Source organism: Myxine glutinosa, chromosome 10 (genome assembly GCF_964187855.1).
Source record: "Myxine glutinosa chromosome 10, kmMyxGlut1.1, whole genome shotgun sequence".
Lineage (NCBI taxonomy): Eukaryota > Metazoa > Chordata > Myxini > Myxiniformes > Myxinidae > Myxine > Myxine glutinosa.
In genome coordinates, this window is record NC_136270.1 from 135,634,915 (window position 1) to 135,662,138 (window position 27,224).

The window sequence follows — 27,224 nt, forward strand, 5'->3', positions numbered from 1 at the left end:
GAAAGACCAACCAACCTGCCTGCGGTGAGTGAGTGAAAGGCCCTCGGAGTTCGCTTCATCGCGGGAGATTCCAATGATTCTGAAAGCTTTGGTTTCAACAGCGTGAAGCCGAGCCAGGTGTGAGGAAGGAGCACCGGCCCAGGGGGGGGGGGGGAGGGGGAACAGTATTCCATTAAGCTGTGGATGAAAGCCTTGCATGTGGTGAGGAGCTCAGGTGTGCCAAGGAAGGACTTCACACGACGGAGGATGCCCAGTCGGCGACTGGCTTTGGAGGCCAGCTTGGAAATGTGGTTTTCCCAAGAAAGATCATGGCAGATAGTGAGACCCAAAAGCTTGAACGACAGAACTTCTTTTAGAGGATTGTTGAGAAAGTAGATGGGAGGGTTTTCCAGTCGGTCTTTTCGGAGAGACATAGAAAGAGTGTGCGATTTGTCAGGATTGAAAGACATGTTCCACTTGTTTGACCAGTCTGTGATTTTGTCCTGGTCTGCAGAGAGTGAGGAGGCTGCAGACTGCCGATCTGAGGGAAGAGGAATGGAGCGGCAGAGAGTTGAGTCATCAGCAAAGAGATAGAGAGGATTTTCCAGAGAGTCGTAGAGAACATTGATGAAGACCAGAAATAGCACAGGGCCCAGAACACAACCTTGGGGAACTCTAGCCAGAACAGGAAGGGGCGATGAGAGAAATCCATTCAGGGCCACACGTTGACTACGACCAGAGAGGAAGTCCGCAAGCCAAGCGTGGAGATTTCCATGGATACCATAGGAGGAGAGTTTGGTGTGCAGAGCTGGGTGCCAGACCGTATCGAAGGAACGTGATATGTCAAGGGAGACAGCTCTGATTTCCTGTTTGGCATTGAGGACCTCCATCCATTGTTGAGACGGCAGAAGCAACATGTCCAGAGTAGAATGACCTGGTCTGAATCCAAATTGATGATCAGAGATCAAGCCATTGGACAAGAGGAAGGATTTGATATCCGAAGCAATGATGGATTCCATGACTTTGCTGATAATTGGGAGCAGGCTGATTGGTCTGTAGTTGCAAAGATCCGTTTTTGCACCTTTTTTGTGTAAAGCGCTAATGTTTGCTGATTTCCAAGATGCTGGCAGATGACCTTGAGAAAAAGAGAGAGAGTGAAAAGAACAGAGAGAGGGTGAGTTAGAGCGGCAGAGCAGGATTTTAGGACCCGTGGGCTGATGCCGTCTGGTCCAGTTGCAGAATCAGAGTCGAGGTTTGACAAAAGCTTCTCCACCTTGTCAGGAGAGAAGGACACAGAGTCCAGGAGCAGTTGGGTTCGACTGGGAAAGGTGGGAACAGAGAGAGATGGGTTTGGGACACAAGATTTTGAGGCAAACACAGAGTTGAGGCATTCGGCTTTGTCACATGCGGTGTCAACTGTGTAGCGACTTGAGGTAAGGGAGGGGATGGAGGGGGAACAAACACCAGAAACGGATTTGACCAGATACCACCAGGATTTGGAGGAAGGAGACAGGTTTGAGAGTTCAGTGTTGAGAGTAGAGAGATATTGTTTCCTGTCTCTCCTGAGGGTAGACACACACTTGTTCCGAGCTTGGTGGAAGGAACTGAGATTGCCTTCAGTTGGATTTGCCTTCTAAGAGGCAAAGGCAAGTTGTTTCAGGGCGACTGCCTCACCACAAGATTCAGTGTACCATGGACGGGAGGAAGGGTAAGACAACTGAAGACGAGATGGGATAAATATGTGCATGAGAGAGAGCAGTTTGCTTTGGAAGAATTCCCAGGAAGAATTGATGTCGGAGGCAGTGGAGATGGGAGACCAGTCCAGATGATTGATGGCTGCTTGCAGACCGTGCCAGTCAGCCTGAGTTAAATGCCAGACTCATCGGCGCTGAGGAGGCTCTCTGAGAATGGCCAGAGAGATGTCCACTTTAACAAGCACATGATCAGAAGAACCGATTGGAGCAGAAGAAGAGCAGCAGACATTTGCAGGGAAGTTTGTCATAACCAAGTCTAGAAGAGAAGATACTCCATTGACTGAGATCCGGGTCGGGAAATTGACAGATTGTGTCAGTCACAATGATTCGCAGAAGTCCTTTGCTGAGGTACCATGGCTGGTGAGAGAGGTACCCACACCCAGCCAACTGGCATGGTGACAATTGAAATCACCACATATGAGGAAGAGAGAGTTGGGATGAGTAGATAGAAGTTGGTCCATATTATCAGACAGCGAGATGTAGATGGAGTCATCACTGTTTGGTGGACGGTACAACACACATATGAACAAGAGGTGGGAGCGAAGGGGAAGCCGTAGCCAGAGGTATTCCTGGGGGTGAGGTGGAGAGAGTGCAGTGCAGGGCGAGTGAGGAAGGGAGTTTTTGATAAAGATAGCAACCCCACCTCCAGGACGAGGCTCAGGTCTATCATACCGGAGGAGGGAGTAACCCGGGAGAGATACTAAGGAATCAGAGACATCATGAAGGAGGAAAGTTTCTGTTAAGCAGATCACGTCTGGTTTGTCAGAAGCAACCTGTATGGAGAGATTAGTTAAGTTTGAACGAAGGCCCCGGATGTTTGAGGTCCATTCCGTTAATGAGGAGAGAGGGGGGCATCAGGTGCAGGACAGGGGAGGGGAGGGATAGGATCAGATGAAGGATGAGAGGGGGAGGTAGGGTGAGCAGTTGATGGTATGTCAGAGATTGCAGAAGGGCTAGGAGAAAGGGAAGGATGAGGAGGACAAAAGGTTTGATTGTGATGGGATGAGGCACAGTGAGGGGTTGTTTGAGGGGGAGCAGAGGAAAGTAGAAGGTTGGGGGAGGTGGAGGTATGAGATAGAAGGGAGCCGAAGTGGGGAGGAGGCAGCTTTGAGGAGGAGGAGGGAGAATTGGAGAGGGATGGTCGGGGGGTGGGAGTTTTGAGGGGTGAGGGGGGAGTTTAGGAGGGGAGGGGCAAGGGGGGAGATTTGGAGGAGAGGGGCAATGGGGAAGTTTAGAAAGTGGATGATTTATGAAAGACGAACATTTCTAACAAATTGGGTTTGTTGTGATTTTCAAGTTAGCGATTCGTTGAAGAACGATGGAGGAGGGGTGGAATGAATGTGAGTTTAGAGCATGTAGTGAGGAAGAATTGCATGAGATTGAATATTTTTTTGAAGTGGAATGAGTTGAAGAGGAAATTGAAAAAAGCCTTATAAATAGGAAGAAAACCGTGTAATAGGCGTGTTGTAGGATACTATAGGCGTGTTGTAATATACACTGGCGTGTTGTAGGAATGTTGTAGGCGTGTTGTAGGAATAGGCGTGTTGTAATATACCACTGAATAAAACACTGCAGGGGAAAGTTTAAACATATTTAAACAGAACCGTGAAGAACGATCTTATATTCACAAAAATACCAACGGGGAGAGGGCCTTGAGGGACAACCACGAGTCACGTGAACAGGGCAAAAGGTGGAAGGCAAGGAGATGATGGGGGCGGGGCGACACAGCACACGTGGACAGAAGCACAGCATGAGACAACAGCACATGTGGAGAAAGGGAAATAAATGTTGTTGTTTTTTTTGGTTTTTCTTGGGGGGTGGGGGTGGGGGGGGGGGTGGGATTAAAACGTTAGACAAAGAGTAAAGAGTAGGTGTTCGGGGGAGAAGGGAAAAATCTAAGAACCAAGAAAAAACAGCGAAGGAAGGAACTTAAGTGAACAAACTTCGACGGGGGAAGCCTCAGGCTACAAGACCGCACATGCGGGGCAAACAAACGATTAATTTATGAAAGAGTAACACCGAGAATCTTCCTCGGGACACACTGTAGGTACACACACCGAAAGATAAAATGGTAAGGAATATGTTGCTAAAGAAAGGAAGTTACCAGCTTTCCTTCGGGTCCTCCGAAGTCGATGAAGAGCGTGTGCAACCCATCGTCTGAAGATGAACGTAGGCGTTCAAAAGGGTAACGAAGGTGCATGGACGGTGTCACCGGCTGTGCCGAGGTACGGGCGAGTACAAAACCGTTCTCGTAGTGCACGGTCAGCGTGTAATCGTCGCCATGGTACCTGCACGCTGAAAGCACAGCAGCAAACGGAGGAGTACACCATCAATTTCTACTTGAACCGACCTTCCGGCCACAATGTCCTCGTGTGTTCGGATGCGGGGCCGAAGCCGAACGATGGAACGCAAACGGGAAACCTGAGGCCAAATAGTAATGAACATTACCGACTGACGCTTCTTGGATGAGCTCGGCTGTGGCGTTGCAACCTTGTACTATGGCACGCGTCCAGGCGGAGAGGTCACGGGGGGTCTCGGCCTGGAACATGACGGTCTCGACCCCTTGCTTTGTGCCCGAGCGGGTGGCGAATGTGAAATCGTTGCTCCTGTGTGGCGGGGCTTGCTTGGTGTCCGGAGAGGCCAAAGTCCCCGACGAAAGGACGAGGCTGTGAGGGACGGTAAGGATCGACGCAATGAATACGCACACAGTGACATGTGACTGCCAACGAGCTCACACATGGTAACCCGAGATCTCATCGGTCAGAATACCATGGAGACATTAAACTGTGGTGCTTTTTCTCTTCTATAAAGGAAAGACCAAATCGTTCTAACAAAAACATGAAGGACCTGCGGTAGGTGTATCACCATCATTAAGGTTTTACCACTTATTTGTACTTTATCAGTTTACTTTAACATGCAGCACCATGAAGGGTACGATATCGATTGTGTTTGGACAATATCTATATGGGTGTGTAAATGTCCTGCCATGTTGTGCAGGTCAATTTATGCTGCAAATGTATTTCATTTCAATTTGCTTGTTGGTCTCTAGTGATGTGTTTCTTCAGCTAACTGGTGATGGTGGTGTCCCCGGCGAGTTATCTCTGCTGAAACCCGTGGGTGAGGCATTACCGCGTGGCTAGCAGTGGGTAGCTTTGTTGAGGCCTCGCCCAAGACTGCGTCGTCCAAGGCATGGTGTTGAACATGAGAAGATTCCGATCACTCACAGCCACCATGACAGGCTTCCACTGAGGCCTGCCCTCCAAAATCACCTGACATACATACAGGTTAATGTTTGACCTCACAAGAAAGTGAGTGGGGTACAGGGTGGAGCATCACAGCAATGGAATGGGGTACAGGGTGCAGCATCACAGCAAGGGAATGGGGTACAGTGTGCAGCATCACAGCAATGGAATGGGGTACAGGGTGCAGCATCATACAGCAAGGGAGTGGTGTACAGGGTGCAGTGTCACAGCAGTGGGGTACAGGGTGCAGCATCACAGCAGTGGGGTACAGGGTGGAGCATCACAGCAATGGAATGGGGTACAGGGTGCAGCATCACACAGCAAGGGAGTGGGGGTGCAGGGTGCAGCATCACAGCAATGGAATGGGGTACAGGGTGCAGCATCACACAACAAGGGAGTGGAGTACAGGGTACAGCATCACATGGCAAGGGAGTGGGGTACAGGGTGCAGCATCACACAGCAAGGGAGTGGGGTACAGGGTGCAGCATCACAGCAATGGAATGGGGTACAGGGTGCAGCATCACAGCAAGGGAATGGGTTACAGGGTGCAGCGTCACAACAAGGGAGTGGTGTACATGGTGCAGTGTCACAGCAGTGGGGTACAGAGTGCAGCATCACATCAATGGAATGGGGTACAGGGTGCAGCATCACACAGCAAGGGAGTGGGGTACAGGGTGCAGCATCACAGCAATTGAATGGGGTACAGGGTGCAGCATCACACAGCAAGGGAGTGGGGTACAGGGTGCAGCATCAGATAAAAGTAGTGAATGTGCAATGTTGCACCAACGATGTGCAGCACCGGTTTCAAAAGCACCGTAAAACAATCCAAAAGATGAATTATTGTGTCGGATTCAGAGCCTAGCAGATTATAACAATGACAATTTGATTCCTACAATCGTCTCCAAATTGTACATTGAATAATTGCAGAAACAGATGTGCTTTCCTCCGCACCACCTCCGACCTAGTCTCTCTGAAGCCCAAAATGGTGCTATCCAAGACTGGTGTGGATTAAAATCGTTAAAATACAGGTGGTCATTTCATATGGCCCCTTTTGGTCAGTGGTCCATGGGAATACCCCGTGGAGACCAATACCTTCCTTCCCTAGTTGCTCTACCTTTTTTTTTTTTTTTTTTTTTTTCTTCTTTTGTCCTCCAGTCACTTCCTTTTCTCGCGTTTATACTCGAAACCCACCACCTACCTTTACCTTTTTAGATGTGATGGACATGGACGTAGTACTCACAAGTGTGGCTGTGGACAAAGTGAAAAAAGATTTTTGTACACTGCTCCTTTCCTATTCCATCTCGAGGCGCTGCATGACGTCATCGCCAGGCACCGAAGGGGACCCGGAGATGACGTGCGCCGAAAGGGAGTACTCGGTTTTCATTCCGTTTGTTTTTATTCTCGCGCCCCCGGAAAATGGCCGGAGGCATTATGGTTTTGGGCTGTCCGTACGGGCTAAACCTCGTTTTTCTCAGCAACCATATGTCTGATTGAGACTAAACTTTCAGGGTAGGAGTGACACCCATGCAGAATGTTTTTATGGTAATTGTGATGTCGTAGGTCACATGGTATGGCATCCATCTTGGATTAAATGCAAAGAATTAAAAAATGTTTCTCAGAAACCGCTGATTGGAAAAATTTGAAACTTGGCACATTGTAAAGTACTCCCAATGGAGAACAAAACCATGGCAATGATGACATAATCAGTGAAGTGGTATACCAGCCAAAAATGTTTCGATTGAATGCCTTATCCTAAAAATCTGAAATTGAATGCACATTATTATGACCATTTGTATTGAAATTTTAAATATATGACATAGGTCACATGGTTTGGCAGCCATATTAGATTTAACCAAAAACCAATAAAAACATCTCCCAAACCTCCAAAGCGATCGACTCGAAACGTTACATGTCATCGTCTAGGCATGGCAGGTCAACTAACATAGGCCAAAGGTCCACCACTTTTTTCCTAATTTCTAAAATCCTCAATTTTCATCCAATTGACTTGAAATTTGAATAGGATTTTCACATCAGCTAACTAAATTCAACCACCAACTATTTTCTTGATCAACATCGGCCAAAAGGTGAACAACCTTTTCAAATTTCTAAAATCCTCAATTTTCATCCGATTGACTTTGAATGTGAATGGAAATTTCATATCGGCGACCTGAATTCAACCACCAACTATTTTAGAGATCTACATAGGCCAAAAGGTCAACATAGGCCAAAGGTCAACCACTTTTTCAGATTTCTAAAATCCTCAATTTTCATCTGATTGATTTGAAATCTGAATAGGATTTGCAGATAAGCTTACTGAAACCAACCACCAACTATTTTTGAGGTCAACATCGGCCAAAAGGTCAAGATATGCCAAATTTCTAAAATTGACAATTTTCATCCGATTAACTTAATTTGAAGACTATTTGTATATCAGGTCACATAATTCGACCAACACTTATTTGTGAGGTCAAAAGGATGCTCTACCGAGTGTCAATCTACTGTGTTTTCTTTTGCCAAGTGGTGCTCTGAGTGATTTTTCATTCTGTTTGTATTTCAGTCGCCTACAGGTCACAATTTTCAACCGATCTTCACGAAACTTCACCAAATGGTATGGTCACAAGAGGCCTATTGTTTTCGGGGTCAAAAGGTCAACATAGGCCAAAGGTCACCAACTTTGTCAAATTTCTAAAATCCTCAATTTTCATCTGATTAACTAGAAATTTGAAAGAGTATTTGCATACCAGGTCAATTGAATTCAAATTTGCATACCAGGTCAAGTATTTTGAGGTCGTAGGCCAACAACTTATTTGAGGGATTTCGCAAGTATCGTTCTATGCATGACATGTTGTACACTGCTCCTTTCCTATGCCATCTCCAGGCGCTGCATAACGTCATTGCCAGGCACCGAAGACAATAAACAACAACAACAACAACATGCATTTTAAGGCCATTTTCCCTGCAAGAGCGGAGGTTAGCCTTGCGGTCCCCATGACAATCTTCTCCATTTTGCCCTATTTTCTGCATCTCCTTGTTAACCCCCTTGCCCGCATGTCTTCTTCCACCGTCTTTAGCCAAGTCTTTCTCGGTCTTCCCCGTCCTCTACTTCCTTCTACATTCATTTCCATCACTCTTCTCAACCAGTCACTTTCATCCTTCCTCAACACATGACCAAACCATCTCAACCTGTTCCTCTTCACAGCATCAATCACAGGCTCTATTCCCATCATCTTTAGCAATTCATCATTTGTCTTCCTCTCTCTCAGCGACACTCCACACATCCACCGAACCATTCGCATTTCCACCCTTTCCAGCCTTCGTTGCTGCTCTACATTCATGACACATGTCTCGCTCCCATAAATCATAACACTTCTCACACATGCAGCATACACCTTTCCCTTCAGCTTCAACGACACTCCCCTCCTCATCAGCACGCCAATCAGTTCCCGAAACTTCTTCCATGCACATCTCACTCCAGCAACCGTTGCCGAGTCTGATCCACCTTCTCCATTCAGCATGTCTCCGAGATAGCAAAATGTTTTCACACCTTCCAGCTTCACGCCATCTCCAAGATCCAACTCAACATTTCCTCCATCTGCAGCTCCCTCTGTGCACAACTTGCATTTTAATGTAGCTGCCACACTGGTTAATGACCCTCTCAGACCACTACATTTTTGATGAACCCACTCAGCGCACATTGTACATTGAATGGAGTTCACTCCGACACCCTTCCTGCACACAGCACATAGCCACTTCCCAGTTCTTTCCACCTCACCACATGCTTTACCACTTGCCATCACCTTCGTCTTTCCGATATTCACCTTCAGACCTTTTGTCTCCATACTTTCCTTCCACTTGTTCATCTTTTCCTTCAGTCCATCCATACTTTCCGCAATCAACACCAGATCATCTGCATACAACTCCCACGGTAAACCCTCCTTTACGGTCTGAGCCAGCACCTCCATCACAACTACAAATAGTGGTGGACTTAGTACCGACCCCTGATGCACTCCCACCTTCACCTCAAACTCACCACTGTTCCCGTCCTTCGTCCTTACAGCTGTGCGCGCTCTTTTGTACATTGCCATCACAACTCTGATCAACCATTCCTCCACTTCTAACTTCCTCAATGCCCATGGCAATACTTTGCGTGGAACCCTATCGAATGCCTTCTCCAGATCAACAAACCCAAGAAACAACTTCTTCCTCTTCTCCATGTACTTCTCCTGCAACTGCCTCACAATAAAGAGCACGTCTGTCGTTCCTCTTCCTGGCATAAATCCAAACTGCATTTCGTCGATCTTCACCTTCTTCCTTATCCTCCTCTCCAACACCCTTTCCAATACCTTCATTCCATGCTCCAATAACCTTATCGCTCGGTACAAGCCACACTCCAGAGGGTCACCTTTCCCCTTGTATAGAGGGACAAGGGTACTCAGTTCCCAAGCCACTGGAATGCGGCCTTCTTTCACCACCAGATTACAGATCTCTGTCATTCTCTTCACACCCCAACTTCCTGCTGCCTTCAACATATCTCCCACAACTCCCGTCGGCCCTCCCGCTTTTCTACTCTTCATTGCTTTTATCGCTTCCTCAACTTCCTTCTCAGTTATCTTCTCTGCCGGTACTAAAACTGGGTTACTCTCTATGTTGCCATCCCATTCATTCTCTGTATTCAACAGCATTTCCATATATCTTTTCCATCTTCCTTTAATTCCATCTGGGTCCACAACGATTTGTCCCACTTCATTCTTCAAGCAACTCACCCCCATCACATCACAACTCTCTTTCGCTATCTGCTTTGCAATCCTGAATACCGCTCTCTGACCCTCTTCCGAATCCAAGCGTTCTCCGAACATTTTCCTACATGTCTCCTGCGCCTTTGCTACCTCTTTCTTTGCAGCCTTCTTGGCTGCCTTATAACTTTCATGCTCTGCTTTTTCTGCTCCCGTACCCTTCGCCTTCTGCCACTCCTTGAACTTCTTCCTCTTCTCGTCAATCCTCTTTCCAACTTCATCATCCCACCACCATGTTTCCGAGTGCCTCGGTGGTCCTTTTGTCCATCCACATACCTCACCAACGGCTCCCAACAGACCATCTTTCAGATTGATATCAAGCTGAACCACATCATCCTCGACCCGACTCAGCCTCTCTTTTAATGCCTCCCTTACTGTCACCTCTTTCAACCTCCACACCTTCATTCTCGGTTGGTACATCACCCGCCGAGCTCTCCTCGCACCTTTCACCCTTATGTCGCAGACAACCAAGTGGTGCTGTGAAACAGCCTCCTCCCCCGGGATCACCTTTGTGTCCCGGAGGTCCCCCCTTATCTCGCCTACGCACCATCAGGTAGTCAACAGTTGTCGTCGACCCACCTGACGTGTTTGTAACAAGCTTATTATCCCCTTTCTGGAACTGAGTATTACAAATCAACAAATCAGCTCCATCAGCAAACTCCAAAATCCTTTCACCTTCTCCATTTCTCACACCATATCCGTAACCCCCATGAACTCCCTCAAAACCATCCATACTCCTTCCCACATGTCCATTTAGGTCTCCTCCTACCACAACAACTTCCTCATCTTTCACGTTTTCCATCGGCTTCTCTATCGCACACCAGAACTTGTCCTTCTCTTCATCGCTCCGACCAACCTGCGGAGCATATCCCGAGATGATGTTCACCAAGAGCTTTCCAATCATCATTTTCACCATCATCAACCTATCACTCACTCTGGTCACACTCACCACACTGTCTACAAACTACTCAGAAAACAGGACACCAACACCATTCACGCCCTCCGGGCACCCTTGCCACACAAACTTGTATTTCTGTCCCTGCCTACCCTTCACCATTCTCACACCACTTCCCTTCCATCTCGTCTCTTGCACACAACATATGTCCACTCTTCTTCTGACCAATACTTCCACCACTTCTCCTGATCTCCCTGGCATTGTCCCTACATTCCATGTCCCAAACCTCAGAAACCGATCTCCACTTCGGGCTGTACCCTGCCCATATGTAGTTGTAATTGTCATGGTTCTCTTTTTGAGGCGGTGTTTTTATGGCCGGATGCCCTTCCTGACGCCAACCCTCTTTAGTCGCCTCTTACGACACGCAGGGATACGGTGTACCTCTTCTAACCAGGGTACACACCGTACACACCGGTCCAAGTCAATTCATGTAAAACTAAAAGCACAAGGATGGCCGAGTCGTTCTCCCAAATACATTACACATACAAGCTCCTCCACAAGCTTGAGATCACCATTGATAACAAAGAAAAGGTTCGTTTACACTGCACGTAAAGTAGCTGAGATGGCCAGGCGTACAGAATGTAAACGCAACACTTTCGAAGGTGATGATGCTCGAAAGAAAATGCTTGATGAAATGAAAATGAAAATGCTTGGTGCACGAAAAAAAACGATCAATAAACTATATTCCCAAATGGAGCACTCCCAAACATACCCAAATACAGACAAAGGGAAATCCAACTGAAAAACAAAGAGGTGTGATTTAGTGGGCACTTAGTCTTAAATCGGCTGGTGTATCTCGTCAGGAATCGTCAAAGATCGTCCGAGGCCCTGGCGTCTTTGCGCATGAAACACACTCCTTGGCGTGAAGTAGGCCTTCCGCGTGAAGCGAACGGCCTTGGCGTGCAGCTCGCTCTTCCCAGCCGTGCTTGTCCTCACGATGTCTGCACGGAAACCACAGCTCTCCGTCTACAGTTCCCCTCCTCATGACCGACCCCAGCAAGACGTCAGAAGACGACCGCTCCTGATGAAGCCAGGACTCGAACTCGCACGACGTGATAATGTCTTGCCTGATCGATATACCTCCAAATTGGTTGTTGTATCTCGTCAGAGATCGTCTGAGGCCTTGGCGGGAAAATGTGTTCGTTAGCACGAATTAGGCCTCGCTGCGTGTCCGCTCCACGCACAGCTTAAAGAATGTCCGCAGGACGAACCGCCGCTTCGAAGTCAGCACGAACCAGGACGCACAGCTTAAAGAAGGTCCGCAGGACGAACCGCCACTTCGAAGTCAGCACAAACGACGATCTCTAAACTTTGATGCCGTGGAGAGCTCGAAAGTACGATTCCTCGCTCGAAGGACCGGAAGCCGGATGACCTCTCCAAAAGGAGTAAGGTATTTCGTAAAGGGGAGTGCAACTTATATTTGTCTTCAACTTGATTGCTTAGACTGGCAGGATAGTGTAGACTAAAGGTATGCACATTCGCCTCTGAGCTTCCAAGCCAGGATTTTAATCTCTCGAACTCGCACGACGTGAGAATGTCTTGCCTGATCGATGTACCTCCAAATTGGCTGGTGTATCTTTGCCAGGCACCGAAGGGGACCCGAAAATGACGCGCGCTAAAAGGGAGTACTCAGTTTTCACTCTGGTGGTTTTCTTGTTTTCTTGTTTGTCCGGGCGATATCTCGGCCATCCTTTGAACTTGGAATCTGAAATTTCGGCACAATCGTGAGCAAGTTTGTATCTGTACTTGCTTTGTATTTGTACTTGCTACAGTATCTGTACTTGCTTTGGCAAAAACAGAATTTTTTGTTTTTTGATTAATTGATCAATTACTTAATTATTATTGATTAATTGAGAACTTATTTATTTCCTTTCACATCTGGCCATTATCTCAGGCACTTTTTGAGCTAGGAAGCTGATATTTAAACATGACAATGACCAAGTGATTTGTCTGTAAAGGGTATTTTTGATTTATTGATTAATCAATTCATCGATTAATTATTTAATTATTCGATTAGTGACTTAATTCGTTTTTTAAAGTTACAGATTCGGATGAAACGGTGGTGGTTTAGGTATTCTATTAGCAAAACGATGAATAATTTAATTATTTTACCATTATTATTTATTTATTTTCATTATTAATCACTTTTTTCTCACCTGGGCAATATCTCAAGCACCTTTTGAGATGGGAAGCTGATATTTGGACACAATAATGACCAAGTTATTTGGCTCTTCGGGATATTTTTGATTTATTGATTCATCGATTAATTATTTATTGATTCATCAATTAATTATTTAATTTTTGATTATTTAATTTCATTTTCAAAAAGTTACAGCTTCGGATGAAACAATTGTGGTTGAGGTATGCTATTAGCCAATTGCTTAAGAAATTATTTTATGATTGTTATTTCTTGATTTTATTTACGCAATTAATCAATCAATTATTGTACACCTCTCCCAATACCGTCTATGTGCTGCTGCATGGCGGTATCACCGGGTGCCTTGCACACTAGAGGATATGTTATTTATTTATTTGGCATGAGGGGGCGGCGTACTTTGAATGTATCTGTACTTGTCTTCATCTTTTACATTATCAAGGCACATACACTACTACTAAGACTATTATGGAGTGTGAACTACCATGTACACATGAACTATCTGGTCAATTTATTTAGAGTAGAAGCTGCTACTGCGTTAACAGCCCAGAAGCTGCTACTGCGTAGTGTATGTGCTACTGCGTTAACAGTCCAAGTATTCCCACCTTGTGGGGTCGACCAGTGAAAGTTTTTGGCTGAAGCCAGGCCCGACGTGCGGCTCGATGCCCATTTTGGTCCAGTTATTTATTCAGGGTGCTGGAGATAACTCTCCTTATTGTGAAAGACATGCCGGGATCTTTAAGTCACCAACTGGACACCCGGCTTAACATCCATCCTTGGGACGGTATAATTTGTGATGCAACCACCTACCCACGGAGCTCCAATCAGACAGATTATAGTCGAGTCGGGAATGGTAGCTCAAAGTGAGGCATGTTACTTCTGCACTATCCTGTCAAACTTTTACTTTTTATCACTGGTCATGAATCATTTGACCACAATCCAGATATTCCATTGTAATAAACAACACATCAACGGAACCTGTTCGTACAGTGCACAAAACTCAAAAAGAATTCCTGTGTCATCCCACAGGCTTCACCCTCTGCTTCTTCCACAAGGTCGAGGCTCAGGGTAGTGCAAGGTGATGTGTGTGTCACGAAAACTCCACGACTGAACCCAATAATGTCAGCGTTGACAATGTTGAGCATGCTGTTCAGCAAAATTGACATTGACAATATTGAGCAAAATTGGGCATGCATTGTACCTTACTGGTAACTGTCTACCTTATTGCATTGTACCTTACTGGTAACTGTCTACCTTATTGCATTGTACCTTACTGGTAACTGTCTACCTTATTGCATTGTACCTTACTGGTAACTGTCTACCTTATTGCATTGTACCTTACTGGTAACTGTCTACCTTATTGCATTGTACCTTACTGGTAACTGTCTACCTTATTGCATTGTACCTTACTGGTAACTGTCTACCTTATTGCATTGTACCTTACTGGTAACTGTCTACCTTATTGCATTGTACCTTACTGGTAACTGTCTACCTTATTGCATTGTACCTTACTGGTAACTGTCTACCTTATTGCATTGTACCTTACTGGTAACTGTCTACCTTATTGCATTGTACCTTACTGGTAACTGTCTACCTTATTGCATTGTACCTTACTGGTAACTGTCTACCTTATTGCATTGTACCTACTGGTAACTGTCTACCTCATTGCATTGTACCTTAGTCACCATTGCCTTACTCACAGTTGAAAGATGGACAGACAATGAGATGGACACAATGCGGAACCGAACACAAAGAAAACCGTTCAGACAAAAATCAATAACAGGAACCAGTAAGTTCAGACAATTTTCTGTACATTCACTTGATGACAAATCTGGTGATGGTGCAGGTTGTTGGCTCCTGCACTCCTCAGGTGCTGCCCCGTCCCTTTGTGTTACTAGGGCATCGATAGTCATAGTTATTTAGTACGGTTTTGTTCATCCCTGGATGGGAACCCATAGTGAAGAGTCTTAAGATTTTGTGTTACCCACACCATGGATCGGTGCTGAACGATGGGCGTCAAGGAGCTTGGAGACCTCCTGGCCCGAGGGGTTGGTGTGCGTCAAGGAGCTTGGAGACCTCCTTGTCCGAGGGGTTGGTGGGCGTCAAGGAGCTTGGAGACCTCCTGGTCCGAGGGGTTGGTGGGCGTCAAGGAGCTTGGAGACCTCCTGGCCCGAGGGGTTGGTGGGCGTCAAGGAGCTTGGAGACCTCCTGGTCCGAGGGGTTGGTGGGCGTCAAGGAGCTTGGAGACCTCCTGGTCCGAGGGGTTGGTGGGCGTCAAGGAGCTTGGAGACTTCCTGGTCCGAGGGGTTGGTGTGACGTGGACACTCGAGACGGGTACATTCACCGGAGGAGATGCACTCGGGGGTCACGTGGTGCTTAGATGGGTTTGTGGGCACCTGTACCGACCTCGAGAGTCGATTGCAATTTAAATCTCGGACAACTCTTCTGGAAGAAACTTTTACAAACAAATAAATTGCAGATCCATCGCTGTGTCGGCTGCGAAGTCGTCTTACCAGGTATTCTTGAGAGATTCCTGCTTGTTATATATCACGTGATTCCACAATCCTAACCCACAATGCTTGTTACTCCCCGCCCCGCTCACCCCCCATTAATCCTTATCCGAACACTGACTTGCAGTTTGCAGTGTTGCCTCCCCCACTCCTAAAATCCCCAACTTTGAACTTCAATGGCCAGATTTCCGACAAACGTCCTGATCTCCGTTTGTGAAGGTAAGCATCGAGCGTATGTGCAGTATGTGCAGTGCAGTCTGTGCAGGGTGCAGTGCAGTATGTGCAGGGTGTAGTGCAGTATGTGCAGGAATGCAGTTTGTGCAGGATGCAGGGTGCAGTGCCTTCTGTGCAGGATGCAGTATGTGCAGGGTGCAGTGCAGTATGTGCAGGAATGCAGTTTGTGCAGGATGCAGTGCCTTATGTGCAGGATGCAGTATGTGCAGGGTGCAGTGCAGTATGTGCAGGGAACAAACCTGGCGGGTGAGCCAGCCGATGTACTCGATCTGTTGAGGCAAAGAGCCTCCAAGGTTCTTCATGTTGCTCGACTCCCGGAGCATCCTGTTGGAATCCTGCAACACCGGCTCGATGAGTGCCGTGGCGTTGGTGAGTAGAGCCGCGAACCAGGCGTGCACACTCGCAGAGTCCTTGCAACGCAGCACCACAGTACGAGTACCATCTGGCGAGTGCAGCTCTATCAGCCTGACCATGACACGCACACCATCGATATATAATTAGGCGAAAAACATGATCATGTCAATTTATCGTGCTCCAGTTAAAGTACGTGTGATATTGTGGATCCCTTTGTTATCCTCAACAGAGCAGAGCGTATTGCATTTGAGTCTGTTTGCTTGTTACTTGGCAACAACCTTTTTTTTGACAGGTATGTTGATCACTCGTACGTGTGTACGCATGTGTGTGTACGTGTGTACGTGTGTACGCGTGTTTGTGTACGTGTACGTCCGCTCACTTACACTTGCATACAGGTCACAATTTTAAACTAATCTTCACCAAATGGTACAGTTGGTGGTCTGCCAGAATCCTATTTATTTTTTTAGGTCAAAGGGTCAACATAGGCCAAAGGTCAACAACCTTTTCAAATTTCTAAAATCCTCAATTTTCATCCGATTGACTTGAAATTTGAATAGGATTTTCATATCGGCTAACTGAATTCAACCACCAACTATTTTTGAGATAAACATAGGTCAAAAGGTCAACATAGGCCAAATTTCTAAAATTGTCAATTTTCCTCAGATTAACTTAAAATCTGAAGACGCTTTTCATTTCAGCTTACAAAATTCAACCACCAATTATTTTTGAGGTCAAAATGATGCTTAACCGAGTGCCATTCTACTTTGTTCTCTTTTGCCAAATGTCGCTCTGAGTGATTTTGTTACCTGCAACACCAAAGGTGGACGGAGGTTATGTTTTCACCTCTGCCGATCTGTTTGTTTGTTTGTGAACAAGATATCTCAAAAAGTTGTTGACGGATTCGGACGGAATTTGGCAGAGATGTAGCGTATGTGACAAGGACGAAATGATTAGATTTTGGTGAAGATCAGGATTCGGATCCGGCTACTAAAATTTTAAAAGTGATTCTTCACCATTGAGTGATAGGGGAAAAAACGATACATAGCAGGATATCTTAAAAAGTTATGGTTGGATTTGGACGAAACGTGGTGGACATGTATATGTAACAAAGACGAATCGACTCGATTTTGGTGAAGATCTGAATATGGATTCGGATATAAGAATTATTAAATTTTTAAGTGATTCTTCACCATTGAGAGATCAGACGAAAATCGATATATAACGTGATATTTAAAAATGTTATGGATGAGTTATAACTAAACTTGGTGGACGAGTTGGTTAGGTCACAAGAACAAGCCGATTCGATTTTGGTTCAGGTCCCAATCCAGATCTGGCCTATCATTGGGATACAAAATGTAAACTGTTCCGCTTGGCGGAGGAGGTATGCGCTCTCCCGAGTGCCATTCTCGTCATTTGTTTGTTTGTCTATTTGTCCGCACAGAATAAATATAATTTTTCTCTATAACCATTGGTCCGATCGATGGGAAATTTTCACCATAGGTGCAACTCCACCTGTATAATTTTTTAATGATAACTATGACGTCAAAGGCCACGTTGCACTCTTCGAAAAGACCGAAAAACTTTGCACCTCTATATCTCCGAAAGTGCTGCGTAGAAAAAAAATTGAGACATGGCTCATTGTAAAGAACTCTCTATGGGGAATAAAATATGTTAATGATGATGCCGTGGGTGCCTCCATTATGACGTCATAATTTGACAAGTACAAAACTTCATCCGATCAAGATGAAATGTTTTGAGTATCATCTAGGGATAAATTGGTGGCAAAAAAGAAGAGTAATGACGTCATCGGTCACGTAGTTCGGCCACCATATTTGTTTTAACACAAAGCCTTAAAAACCACTAAGAACCATTTTTCTCCGAAATGGCTAAACAGATCGAGGCAAAACATTACATGCATGATCGCATACCCATGATGAACATAAAGTTCCATGACCATGACGTCATAGATCACATGGTTTGGGGGCTATGATTTTTTGAAGAATAAAACTTTAAAAAGCCACTCCTCCAGAACGGGTGAACAGATCGAATGGAAACTTCACACATATGTTCCCATGCCTTGTGTATGCCTTTGAATAATTCATACGTCACATGGTTTGGCAGCCATATTGGATTGAACAAAAATCTTTTTTTTAAAACTATATCTCTTGAACCGCTTCATTGATCAATGTGAAACTTCAAAGTAATATAGTGGTCATAAAGTGGCACACGTGTTAAAAATTTCAATATGATTGGTCTTACGGTCTGGCATAGAGAAGTTATTTTTTGAAGAAGAAACTCTACTATATTTTCTTCTCCAGCTTTGTGAGTTTTCAATATATCTATTAATTATGTACTGTTTGAAGTCAGTGATATCCTGTCTATTAATTACATACGTCAATTATGTGCTATCGGAATGTACCTTTCGACACTTTGGACTGCCGAGACCCATTGGACCTTTGAAGAACCTTTAAGACCCATTAAGACCAACAAGACCCCAACATACCCTGAAAATCCTTAAATACCATGAAGAACCAGAGGACCTGAGGACTCAGAAGACCCAAAAGAGCCATAGGACCCTGATGACGCAAAAGACCCCAAGGACAGCCTCATTTAAAAACAAAAATTTTTTTTAGATGCAAAACTGAATTCAGTTTTATAAAGAGGACGTCATGTGTCACACGTGTCCGGTGAAAGTGGGGTTGCACAAAATAATGAGAGAATGTACAAATACACTTCACAAAATGCACCTCACAAACACATCCTCTGATTGCTCTTTCTTTTTTGTCTTATTTCACAAAATTTTAACATTTCACATTCGAAAGGATCAACACCTAATGGACAATAAGATCATGTACCTGAACTCTCGTGCTAAACACAGATGATGTGTTCCAATATCAGAATAATAAGAATTAAGAATGAGAATTATCAGAAGAATCAAGCCAAAGACTTGTACTACAAAACGTGTTTGAGAAAAGTTTGCCAGCTCTCGCCCAGGAATTTGTAATCTGTTCATGGTGCCAGCGATAGCCTCCTCTTCACAAAGGACACCATGGGGTCTTTGACGTCCATCAACTAATATCAGGAGACAGGGCGTCCAGTTTAACGTCCATTTATGGCCTGCCTGTCAAACATCAGGCCACAAGTTTATAGCTGGGTCGGGATTCAAACCCAAGCTAGACTTGTGTGTGTTCCTCTCAGCCATCCCGCCAGCCATATGTCGAATTTAGTAGATCTGAAAGAGAACATAACTCAAGCATATTGACAGTTTTCTTGTCATAATTCACCAAAGGAAATTTTCTACACTAGTCGAATGTCCATCAACGTGTGTTGGAGGTACCCGTCGGACTACGTTAGCCAATCGGAGTGCAGTGTATATGATCCCGGAAGTGTCGAGGCTGTTCGTAACTGTATGGAACTCTGGACAGAGTGACTCTGTATGCTGTTCGTAAGAGGGAAAGTTAATAGGTCATATTTGTACAGTACAAGTAATATGTACACAGTGCGTCATAAGCATCCTTCGACGATCCAATAAAAGATAGAGACAAAATTAAAGATGGAAGTGCCTGAGATGACGTCACCTGTTGTCTGGATCAGGCATGTTCACCCGCCGTGTTACGAAACACATTTTTAATGGCAAGGTACATGGCTCCTTGTCCCAAGACGTCCCGTTGCCCGACACTTTCCCGTCGACGGCAAGGCCGAGCATTCCGGGGCCGTCAGGGGCTTCCCAGCCAAGCTCAGCAAGGAAAGAATTCTTCTTCAGGAACGGTGTTACCTCCCGGATAAATTTCACTGCAAGGAAAATGGTGTGTCAATGTACATTTGATAGACACTAAAGTCATTTTTCATGGATCAAGACTGGCCGGAAACCGATCCCACTTTTAAACGTTGAAACGTTGCCCCGACATTCACGGATTCGACTTTCGCGGATTCGACATTCACGATTTTGTGGATTCCTCGCCTTTGCGGATTCCTCCACATGTATGTACATTGGGTTCTCTTTATGTTCGGCTCTTAGAGCAATACCGAATGTGGCATTATACACCGCCCAAATAAAGGGATGTGTTACTGGTGTGAAATTTTCCAGACTTTTCTCCTCGCTCTTTAACATATTGAACTGAAACCTAGTTGGGGACATGTATTGCTCAGCAATACTCCCTCTTGTTGGTCATAATTTACATCAACAATTTGGATAGTGTGGTGAAGAGTCAGCGTTCTAAATTTTCAGATGACATAAAGCTTGAATGTAAGGGCAGTGGTCAGATTCAGGAAAGTATTGATACTTTAATAGATTGGGCAAAAGATTCACAGATGCAGTATAACATAAACAAGTGTAAGATGCTCTGGATGGGTAAGAATCATGAAAGCAGAGATGACATGATGCAAACGGCAATTTTGGAATGTGTCACACGGGAGGAGGATCTGGGGGTGGTAATACACTACATGACCAAAGGTATGCGGACACCCCTTATAATTAGTGGATTCGGCTGTTTCAGCCACACCTATTGCTGACAGGTATATATAATCAAGCACACAGCCATGCAATCTCCAAAGACAAACATTTGCAGTAGAATGGGCCGTACTGAAGAGCTCAATGACTTTCAACGTGGCACCGTCATATAATAATAATAATAATAATAATACATTTATTTTATATAGCGCTTTTCAAGAAGCCCAAAGGCGCTTTGACAGAGTACAAAAAACAAGTGCAAAAAGACAAAAATCAAAAGGTAAATAATCAAAGCAAAAGGAAGGAGAAGGAGAAGCGATAGTCAGGGGTTAAATGCTGTGGGTTAAATGTTGAATGCAGTGTTGAACAGGTGGGTCTTGAGTGATGTTTTGAATGTGGTGAGTGAGGAGGAGTCTCTGATGGTGTGAGGTAGTGAGTTCCAGAGGGTGGGAGCAGCGATGGAGAAGGCCCTGTCCCCCCAGGATCTGAATTTGGTCCGGATGGGGGGGGGGGGGGGGGGGGGGTCAGGAGGTTGGTACCAGCAGAGCGGAGGTTGCGGGTGGGAGTGTGTCTGGAGAGGAGGTCAGTCAGGTAGGATGGGGCCAGGTTATGGAGGGCTTTGTAGGTCAAGAGGAGGATTTTGTACTGGATTCTCTGGGGGATGGGGAGCCAGTGAAGCTTAAAAAGGACGGGGGTGATGTGGTCACAGGTCCGGGAATGGGTGAGTAGACGGGCAGCGGAGTTCTGAATGTATTGGAGTTTATTGGTGATTATTGAGGGTGAACCATAGAGGAGGCTGTTGCAGTAGTCCAGACGGGAGGTGATGAAGGCGTGGATGAGGGTTTCTGCAGCCGTGGAGGAGAGGGATGGACGGAGATGGGCGATGTTTTTCAGGTGAAAGAAGGCTGTCTTTGTGATCTGTTTAGTGTATTTGTCGAAGGAGAGGGTTTGGTCAAAGATGATGCCAAGATTCTGGATGTGAGGGGAGGTGGATACTGGGAAACCGTCGATGTTGAGGGCAAAGTTATGGGTGGATTTGGTGAGCGTTTTTGGGCCAATGATGATTATTTCAGATTTATCATAGTTAAGTTTGAGGAAGTTGATTTGAAGCCAGGATTTTATTTCAGTGATGCAGTTTGTCAGGATAGAGTGGGTGGCGGTGGAGATGGACTTGGTGGAGATGAAAAGCTGGATGTCATCGGCGAAGCAGTGGAATTGGAGACCATGACGGCGGATTAAGTGACCAAGGGGGGACAAGTACAGGATGAAGAGGAGGGGGCCAAGAACTGAACCTTGGGGGAGGGGAGCAGTGGGGGATTTGCAGTTATTGATGGAGATGAACTGGCGTCTGTCAGAGAGGTATGATTTGATCCAAGAGAGGGCAGTGCCGGTAATGTTAAAGGTGGTTTCAAGTCGGGTGAGGAGGATGGTGTGATTGATGGTGTCAAAGGTGGCGTTTAGGTCGAGGAGGATGAGAATGTTGAGGTTGCCGGCGTCAGAGGAGAGGAGGTGGTCGTTGGTGATTTTGAGGAGAGCAGTTTCAGTACTGTGGTTGGAGCGGAATCCGGATTGGAATGTTTCATACAGGTTATTGGCAGAGAGGTGATGTTTGAGTTGAGTGGCTACAGCACGTTCCAAAACTTTTGACAGAAAGGGTAGGTTGGAGATGGGTCTGAAGTTGTTTAGGGTGTCAGGGTTTAGTCCAGGTTTTTTCAGAATGGGGGTAACAGCAGCAATTTTGAGGGATGGTGGGACGATGCCTGTAGACAGGGAGGAGTTTATTGTTGCAGTGATAAGTGGAGAGAGAGCAGGAAGGGAGGCCTTGACAAAGCTGGAGGGGATGGGGTCAAGAGTGCAGGTGGCAGTTTTCATTCCTATGAGGAGTTCAGAGAGGTCAGTAGGGGAGACTGGGGAGAACTGAGACAGGGGTTGGCAGGATAAGGGGGGGCAGCTGGTTTGAGGGGGAGCGGGTGCGGTGGTGGTGGCATATGATGCCACCTTTCCAACAAGTCAGTTCATCAAATTTCTGCCCTGCCAGAGCTGCCCTGGTCAACTGTAAGTGCTGTTTTTGTGAAGTGGAAACGTCTCGGAGCAACAACGTCTAGCTGAAGCACGTAGCGCATGAAAATCGTCTGTCCTCGGTTGCAACACTCACTTCCGAGTTCCAAACTACTTCTGGAAGCAACATCAGCACAACAACTGTTCGTCGGGAGCTTCATGAAATGGGTTTCCATGGCCAAGCAGCAGCACACAAGCCTAAGATCACCATGCGCGATGCCAAGCGTCGGCTGGAGTGGTGTAAAGCTCGCCGCAATTGGACTCTGGACCAGTGGAAACGCGCTCTCTCGAGTGATGAATCACGCTTCACCATCTGGCACTCCAACGGACGAATTTGGGTTTGGCGGATGCCAGGACAACGCTACCTACCCGAATGTATAGTGCAACTGTAAAGTTTGGTGGAGGAGGAATAATGGTTTGGGGCTGTGTCTCATGGTTCGGGCTCGGCCTCTTAGTTCCAGTGAATGGAAATCTGAACACCACAGCATACAATAACAATCTAGACGATTGTGTGCTTCCAACTTTGTGGTAACAGTTTGGGGAAGGCCCTTTCCTGTTTCAGCATGGCAATGCCCCCATGCACAAAGCGAGGTCCATGCAGAAATGGTTTGTCGAGATCAGTGTGGAAGAACTTGACTGGCCTGCACAGAGCCCTGACCTCAACCCCATCGAACACCTTTGGGATGAATTGGAACGCCGACTGCGAGCCAGGCCTAATCGCCCAACATCAGTGCCCGACCTCACTAATGCTCTTGTGGCTGAATGGAAGCAAATCCCCACAGCAATGTTCCAACATCTCGTGAAAAGCCTTCTCAGAAGAGTGGAGGCTGTTATAGCAGCAAAGGGGGGGACCAACTCCATATTAATGCCCATGATTTTGAAATGAGATGTGTGATGTTCGTGTGTCCACATACTTTTGGTCATGTAGTGTATATATGGGGATAAGCAGATAGGACAGTGCAACACAGCTGTAGGTAAAGCAAACAAGGTTTTAAGTTGTGGTCGTAGGGGGATCAATTATATAAATCCAAAGATGTGGTTTTAACATTGTATAGGAATGTAGGGAGGCCTCGTATAGAATATTGTGTGCAGTTTTGGTCACCACATCTGAGGAAGGATGCAGTGTCGAGCAACTATACCGATTCCAGGACTAGCAAGACTCAGTGATGGGGAATGTTTGAAGGAGACAGGCATTTGTACATTGGAAAGGAGGTGATTACGAGATCTGATAGAGATGTTAAACATAATGAAGGACGTGGATGAGATACGTGCAATGGAGTTGTTCAACAGAGTGGACTGTGTTCGGACCAGGGACCGTAGCTTGAGGGTAAAGAAGATGAGAGTTAGGGAGGTATACTCAGAGGCAAAAGTTATTGTGACATGGAATTTTTTCATTGGTAATCTTGTGAATGAATTTTTGGATTTGAACCAGAGAATGAGTGTGTTAAAATGGTCGAAGAAACGCAACCAAGCAGTTGTTGTTCGAATTGCACGAAATTTGCAAGAAGCATGACATATTCGAGAAAAATGGCCAGCAATGTTCACTTTAAAAGGCCAGACAACCAGACGCTTATCATTTCCACTCAATGCAGTCTTAAGAGGTGCAGAAGTCAGAAAAACACCTCTATTCATCATTCTGGAACAAGTTTGACATGCCACGCCTCGGGGAAATGGTTCTTAATCAGAACAATGTTAATCTGTTACCCTGGATCCAGGACCCTGGATGTTACCCTGCAAGATCCCCTGATTTGTCACCCATTGAACACGTCTGGGATGAAATGGAGCGACGTTTACGACGTCATCCGAATCCTCCAACAACGCTGCAGGAACTCTGCCAAATCCTTCCTCGGATATGGAATGATCTTCCCCAGGACTTTCATAGACGTTTAGTGGCCTCAATGAGGCGGAGGTGCCAGGCCTGCATCAATGCACAAGGTGGACACACTCGCTACTGACCATGTGAACTTGTTTGTGAACCCCCTCTTGTGTTGTGTCATTTGCATATGCCAGGTGCGCTGTTCTTATGGACTGTTGATCGTTACCACACCTTGAAACATTTGTCTTTCCATGTAATAACATTTCATTCGTGGCAGTAAAAGTTTAACACTGATTCTGTTTGTTGTTTGTGTGTCACAATAACTTTTGCCTTTGAGTATATTAAGGTTTGTCTTACAGTTGGTGAGTGGTTAATGCATCCGTTGGTCCACCAGGAAAGGCAGTGGCAGCAGAGAGGGTGGAAAAGTTTGAATGTGATTTAGACAGGTACATGGATGTGTTGGAGTTGGAGCGGTATGGAGATATTTGCAAGTGTGGATTGTAGGTAGCTCATGGGTAACAATACAGGGGTTGGTTAGTGTGGGCGTGATGGGCCGAATGGCACCCTCCTGTGCCAAAATTCCTTGTGTGTATAATAACATGACCTCCCCTGCCCTCCACAATTGGAATTACAAAACGTCTTCAGGTTAGTGGTGAAGACTTCAAAACAAGGCCCAAATTTCAGCGTTTCTCAACTGATTCCCTCTTCTGGTGTTCAAAGATTCTCAGCGAATAGAAATGATAACCTCTGTGGTTAAACCAAAGTCGGGGTTACCAAAGAGATAGGAAACGATTATACGTCTCTATTAAAATAGTTGAACCATCCAGCATTTGATCAAAACACACCTGGTACAACTTCAAAAGCTCAGCTGTGGTTTACACATGGTCACCACATTCTTGGAACTGGTAAAATATTCCTGGTAAAAGAGCTCTCGGGATCCAAGAGAAGGCATCTGTAAGCTGGCCCTTCACCAATACATTATTTTTAGACACGGAGTGCTCTGCTCTGGGAGTGTTCTTACTTGATATCCTTGATATTACTTGGTAGTGTCTGGGAGAGTTAATTAGATATCCACCATGTTGTTTACTCGCATAGCTTTGAGGCCTCTTTTGTGAGGCCTGTGGTGTATTGCTCTCTCTCTCACAGTTTTATTTCAACTCTAATTCGATATCTAATTTCATTTTTCACAGTCGCTAACATAGTTTTAGACTCAGTTGAAAAAAAAAGGGAAGAAAATTCAATTAAAGTTACCGTTCATATACAGTCATGTGAAAAAGTAAGTACACACCATGTAAAGTTTTGACTTTTTCAACATATTTCAACATACAGCTATTTGATCTTCATTTCAACAATATTGATAGATAAAGGTGATATAATATGACAAATATCATGAAACATTTACATTTTGTAGTCCATTGTATAATTTAAATAAACATAAATGCAAATTTCACATGTGGAAAAAGTAAGTACACCCTTGGATCTAATAGGTGGTATTGCCCCCTTTGGCAGAAACAACCTCAAGTAGGCATTTCTTATAACTGTCTAACAGTCTCTGACATCGACTTGGAGACATTTTTGCCCACTCCTCCATGCAGAATTCTTTCAGCTGTACGATGTTTGAGGGGTTTCTTGCATGCACAGCTCATTTCAAATCCCCCCACAACATCTCGATGGGATTTAGATCTGGGGTTTGACTTGGCCATTCCAGAACCCTCCATTTCTTTCTTTTCAGCCACTCCTTGGTGGATTTACTGGTATGTTTAGGGTCATTGTCATGTTGCAAGGTCCACCTTCGGGTGAGCTTCAACTTTCCGACGGATGGCCTCACATTATCCTCAAGCATCCTCTGGTACAATGAAGAATTCATCGTGGATTCTATGATGGTGAGCTGCCCAGGCCCTGATGCAGCAAAGCTGCCCCAAACCATAATATTTCCACCACCATGCTTTACAGTTGGTATCAGGTTCTTGTGGTCAAATGCTGTCTTTGGTTTTCGCCAAAGATGTCTTCTGGTACTGTGGCCAAATAGCTCTACTTTTGACTCATCTGTCCAGAGCACATTGTTCCAGAAGTGCTGGTCTTTGCCTCGGTGTTCATTGGCAAACTTTAGTCTTGCCCTGATGTTCTTTCTGGACAGCAAAGGTTTCCCCCTGGCACACCTCCCATGTAGATCAAATTTGTGCAGCCTCTTTCTAATGGTACTGGTAGACTCGTGCACTTTGACATCAACTCGTGCACGTTGACATCAACAGTGGCAAGAGCTACCTGTCGGACGTCGGTCCCGTGATGACATTCTGGGGTTCTTAGAGACTTCTTTCAGCATCTTGCGGTCTACTCTCGGGCTGAACTTGCTGGGGCGGCCTGGCCTGAACAAGTTGGCAGTTGTTTGGAATCTTCTCCACTTGTCGATGATCTTCCAGACAGTCGAATGATTGATTTCAAATTGTTTGGAGATCTTTTTAAATCCCTTCCCAGACTCGTAGGCATCCATAACCTTCTTTCTGAAGGCCTCAGAGAGCTCTTTTGATCTAGGCATGGTGACGCCACACACTTCAACAACAAAGAGCAAACCAAACTAAATGTCTGAGGTTTAAATAAGACAGGTTCCTCCAAGATCCTCTCTAACGATGGTCTAATCATTTGCACCTGAGCTGGTGCACCTGATTCTAATTTTAGGTATTTGAAGTAGTGATAAATGTAGGGGTGTACTTACTTTTTCACGTGACTGTAACTTAATGCATTTTCAAAGGTCTCCAACATAAAGTTCATTGATTCTCCCTCACGGCTTTATCTCGACTCAAATTCACCATCACAGTCGCTGGGTGGTTCAAGTCTCAGTTTCAGCTAAAGTTGAGAAAATCGGCAAAATGTATTCCAACCGCCGTTATGAATGTGTTGACTGTTATGTGGGCACAGGGAAGGAG

The 27,224-nt window shown here is 45.5% G+C and overlaps 1 protein-coding gene across 3 annotated transcripts in view; it reads right to left on the bottom strand.

Annotated features, from left to right (window-relative positions):
• Window positions 1-27,224, bottom strand: part of LOC137433722 (beta-2-syntrophin) — an 85,146-nt gene that overhangs the window by 2,676 nt on the left and 55,246 nt on the right. For all 3 annotated transcript variants that reach the window (XR_013624828.1, XR_013624827.1, XM_078786161.1), the window contains exons 2-6: window positions 19,555-19,768; window positions 15,862-16,087; window positions 4,863-5,002; window positions 4,182-4,399; window positions 3,838-4,028 (exon numbers count right to left, since the gene is read on the bottom strand). Coding sequence is in view for 1 of the 3 variants with exons in the window: in XM_078786161.1 (XP_078642287.1) it covers window positions 3,838-4,028; window positions 4,182-4,399; window positions 4,863-5,002; window positions 15,862-16,087; window positions 19,555-19,768 (989 nt within the window). In the remaining 2 variants the exon portion in view is untranslated. The remainder of the gene's footprint in view (window positions 1-3,837; window positions 4,029-4,181; window positions 4,400-4,862; window positions 5,003-15,861; window positions 16,088-19,554; window positions 19,769-27,224) is intronic.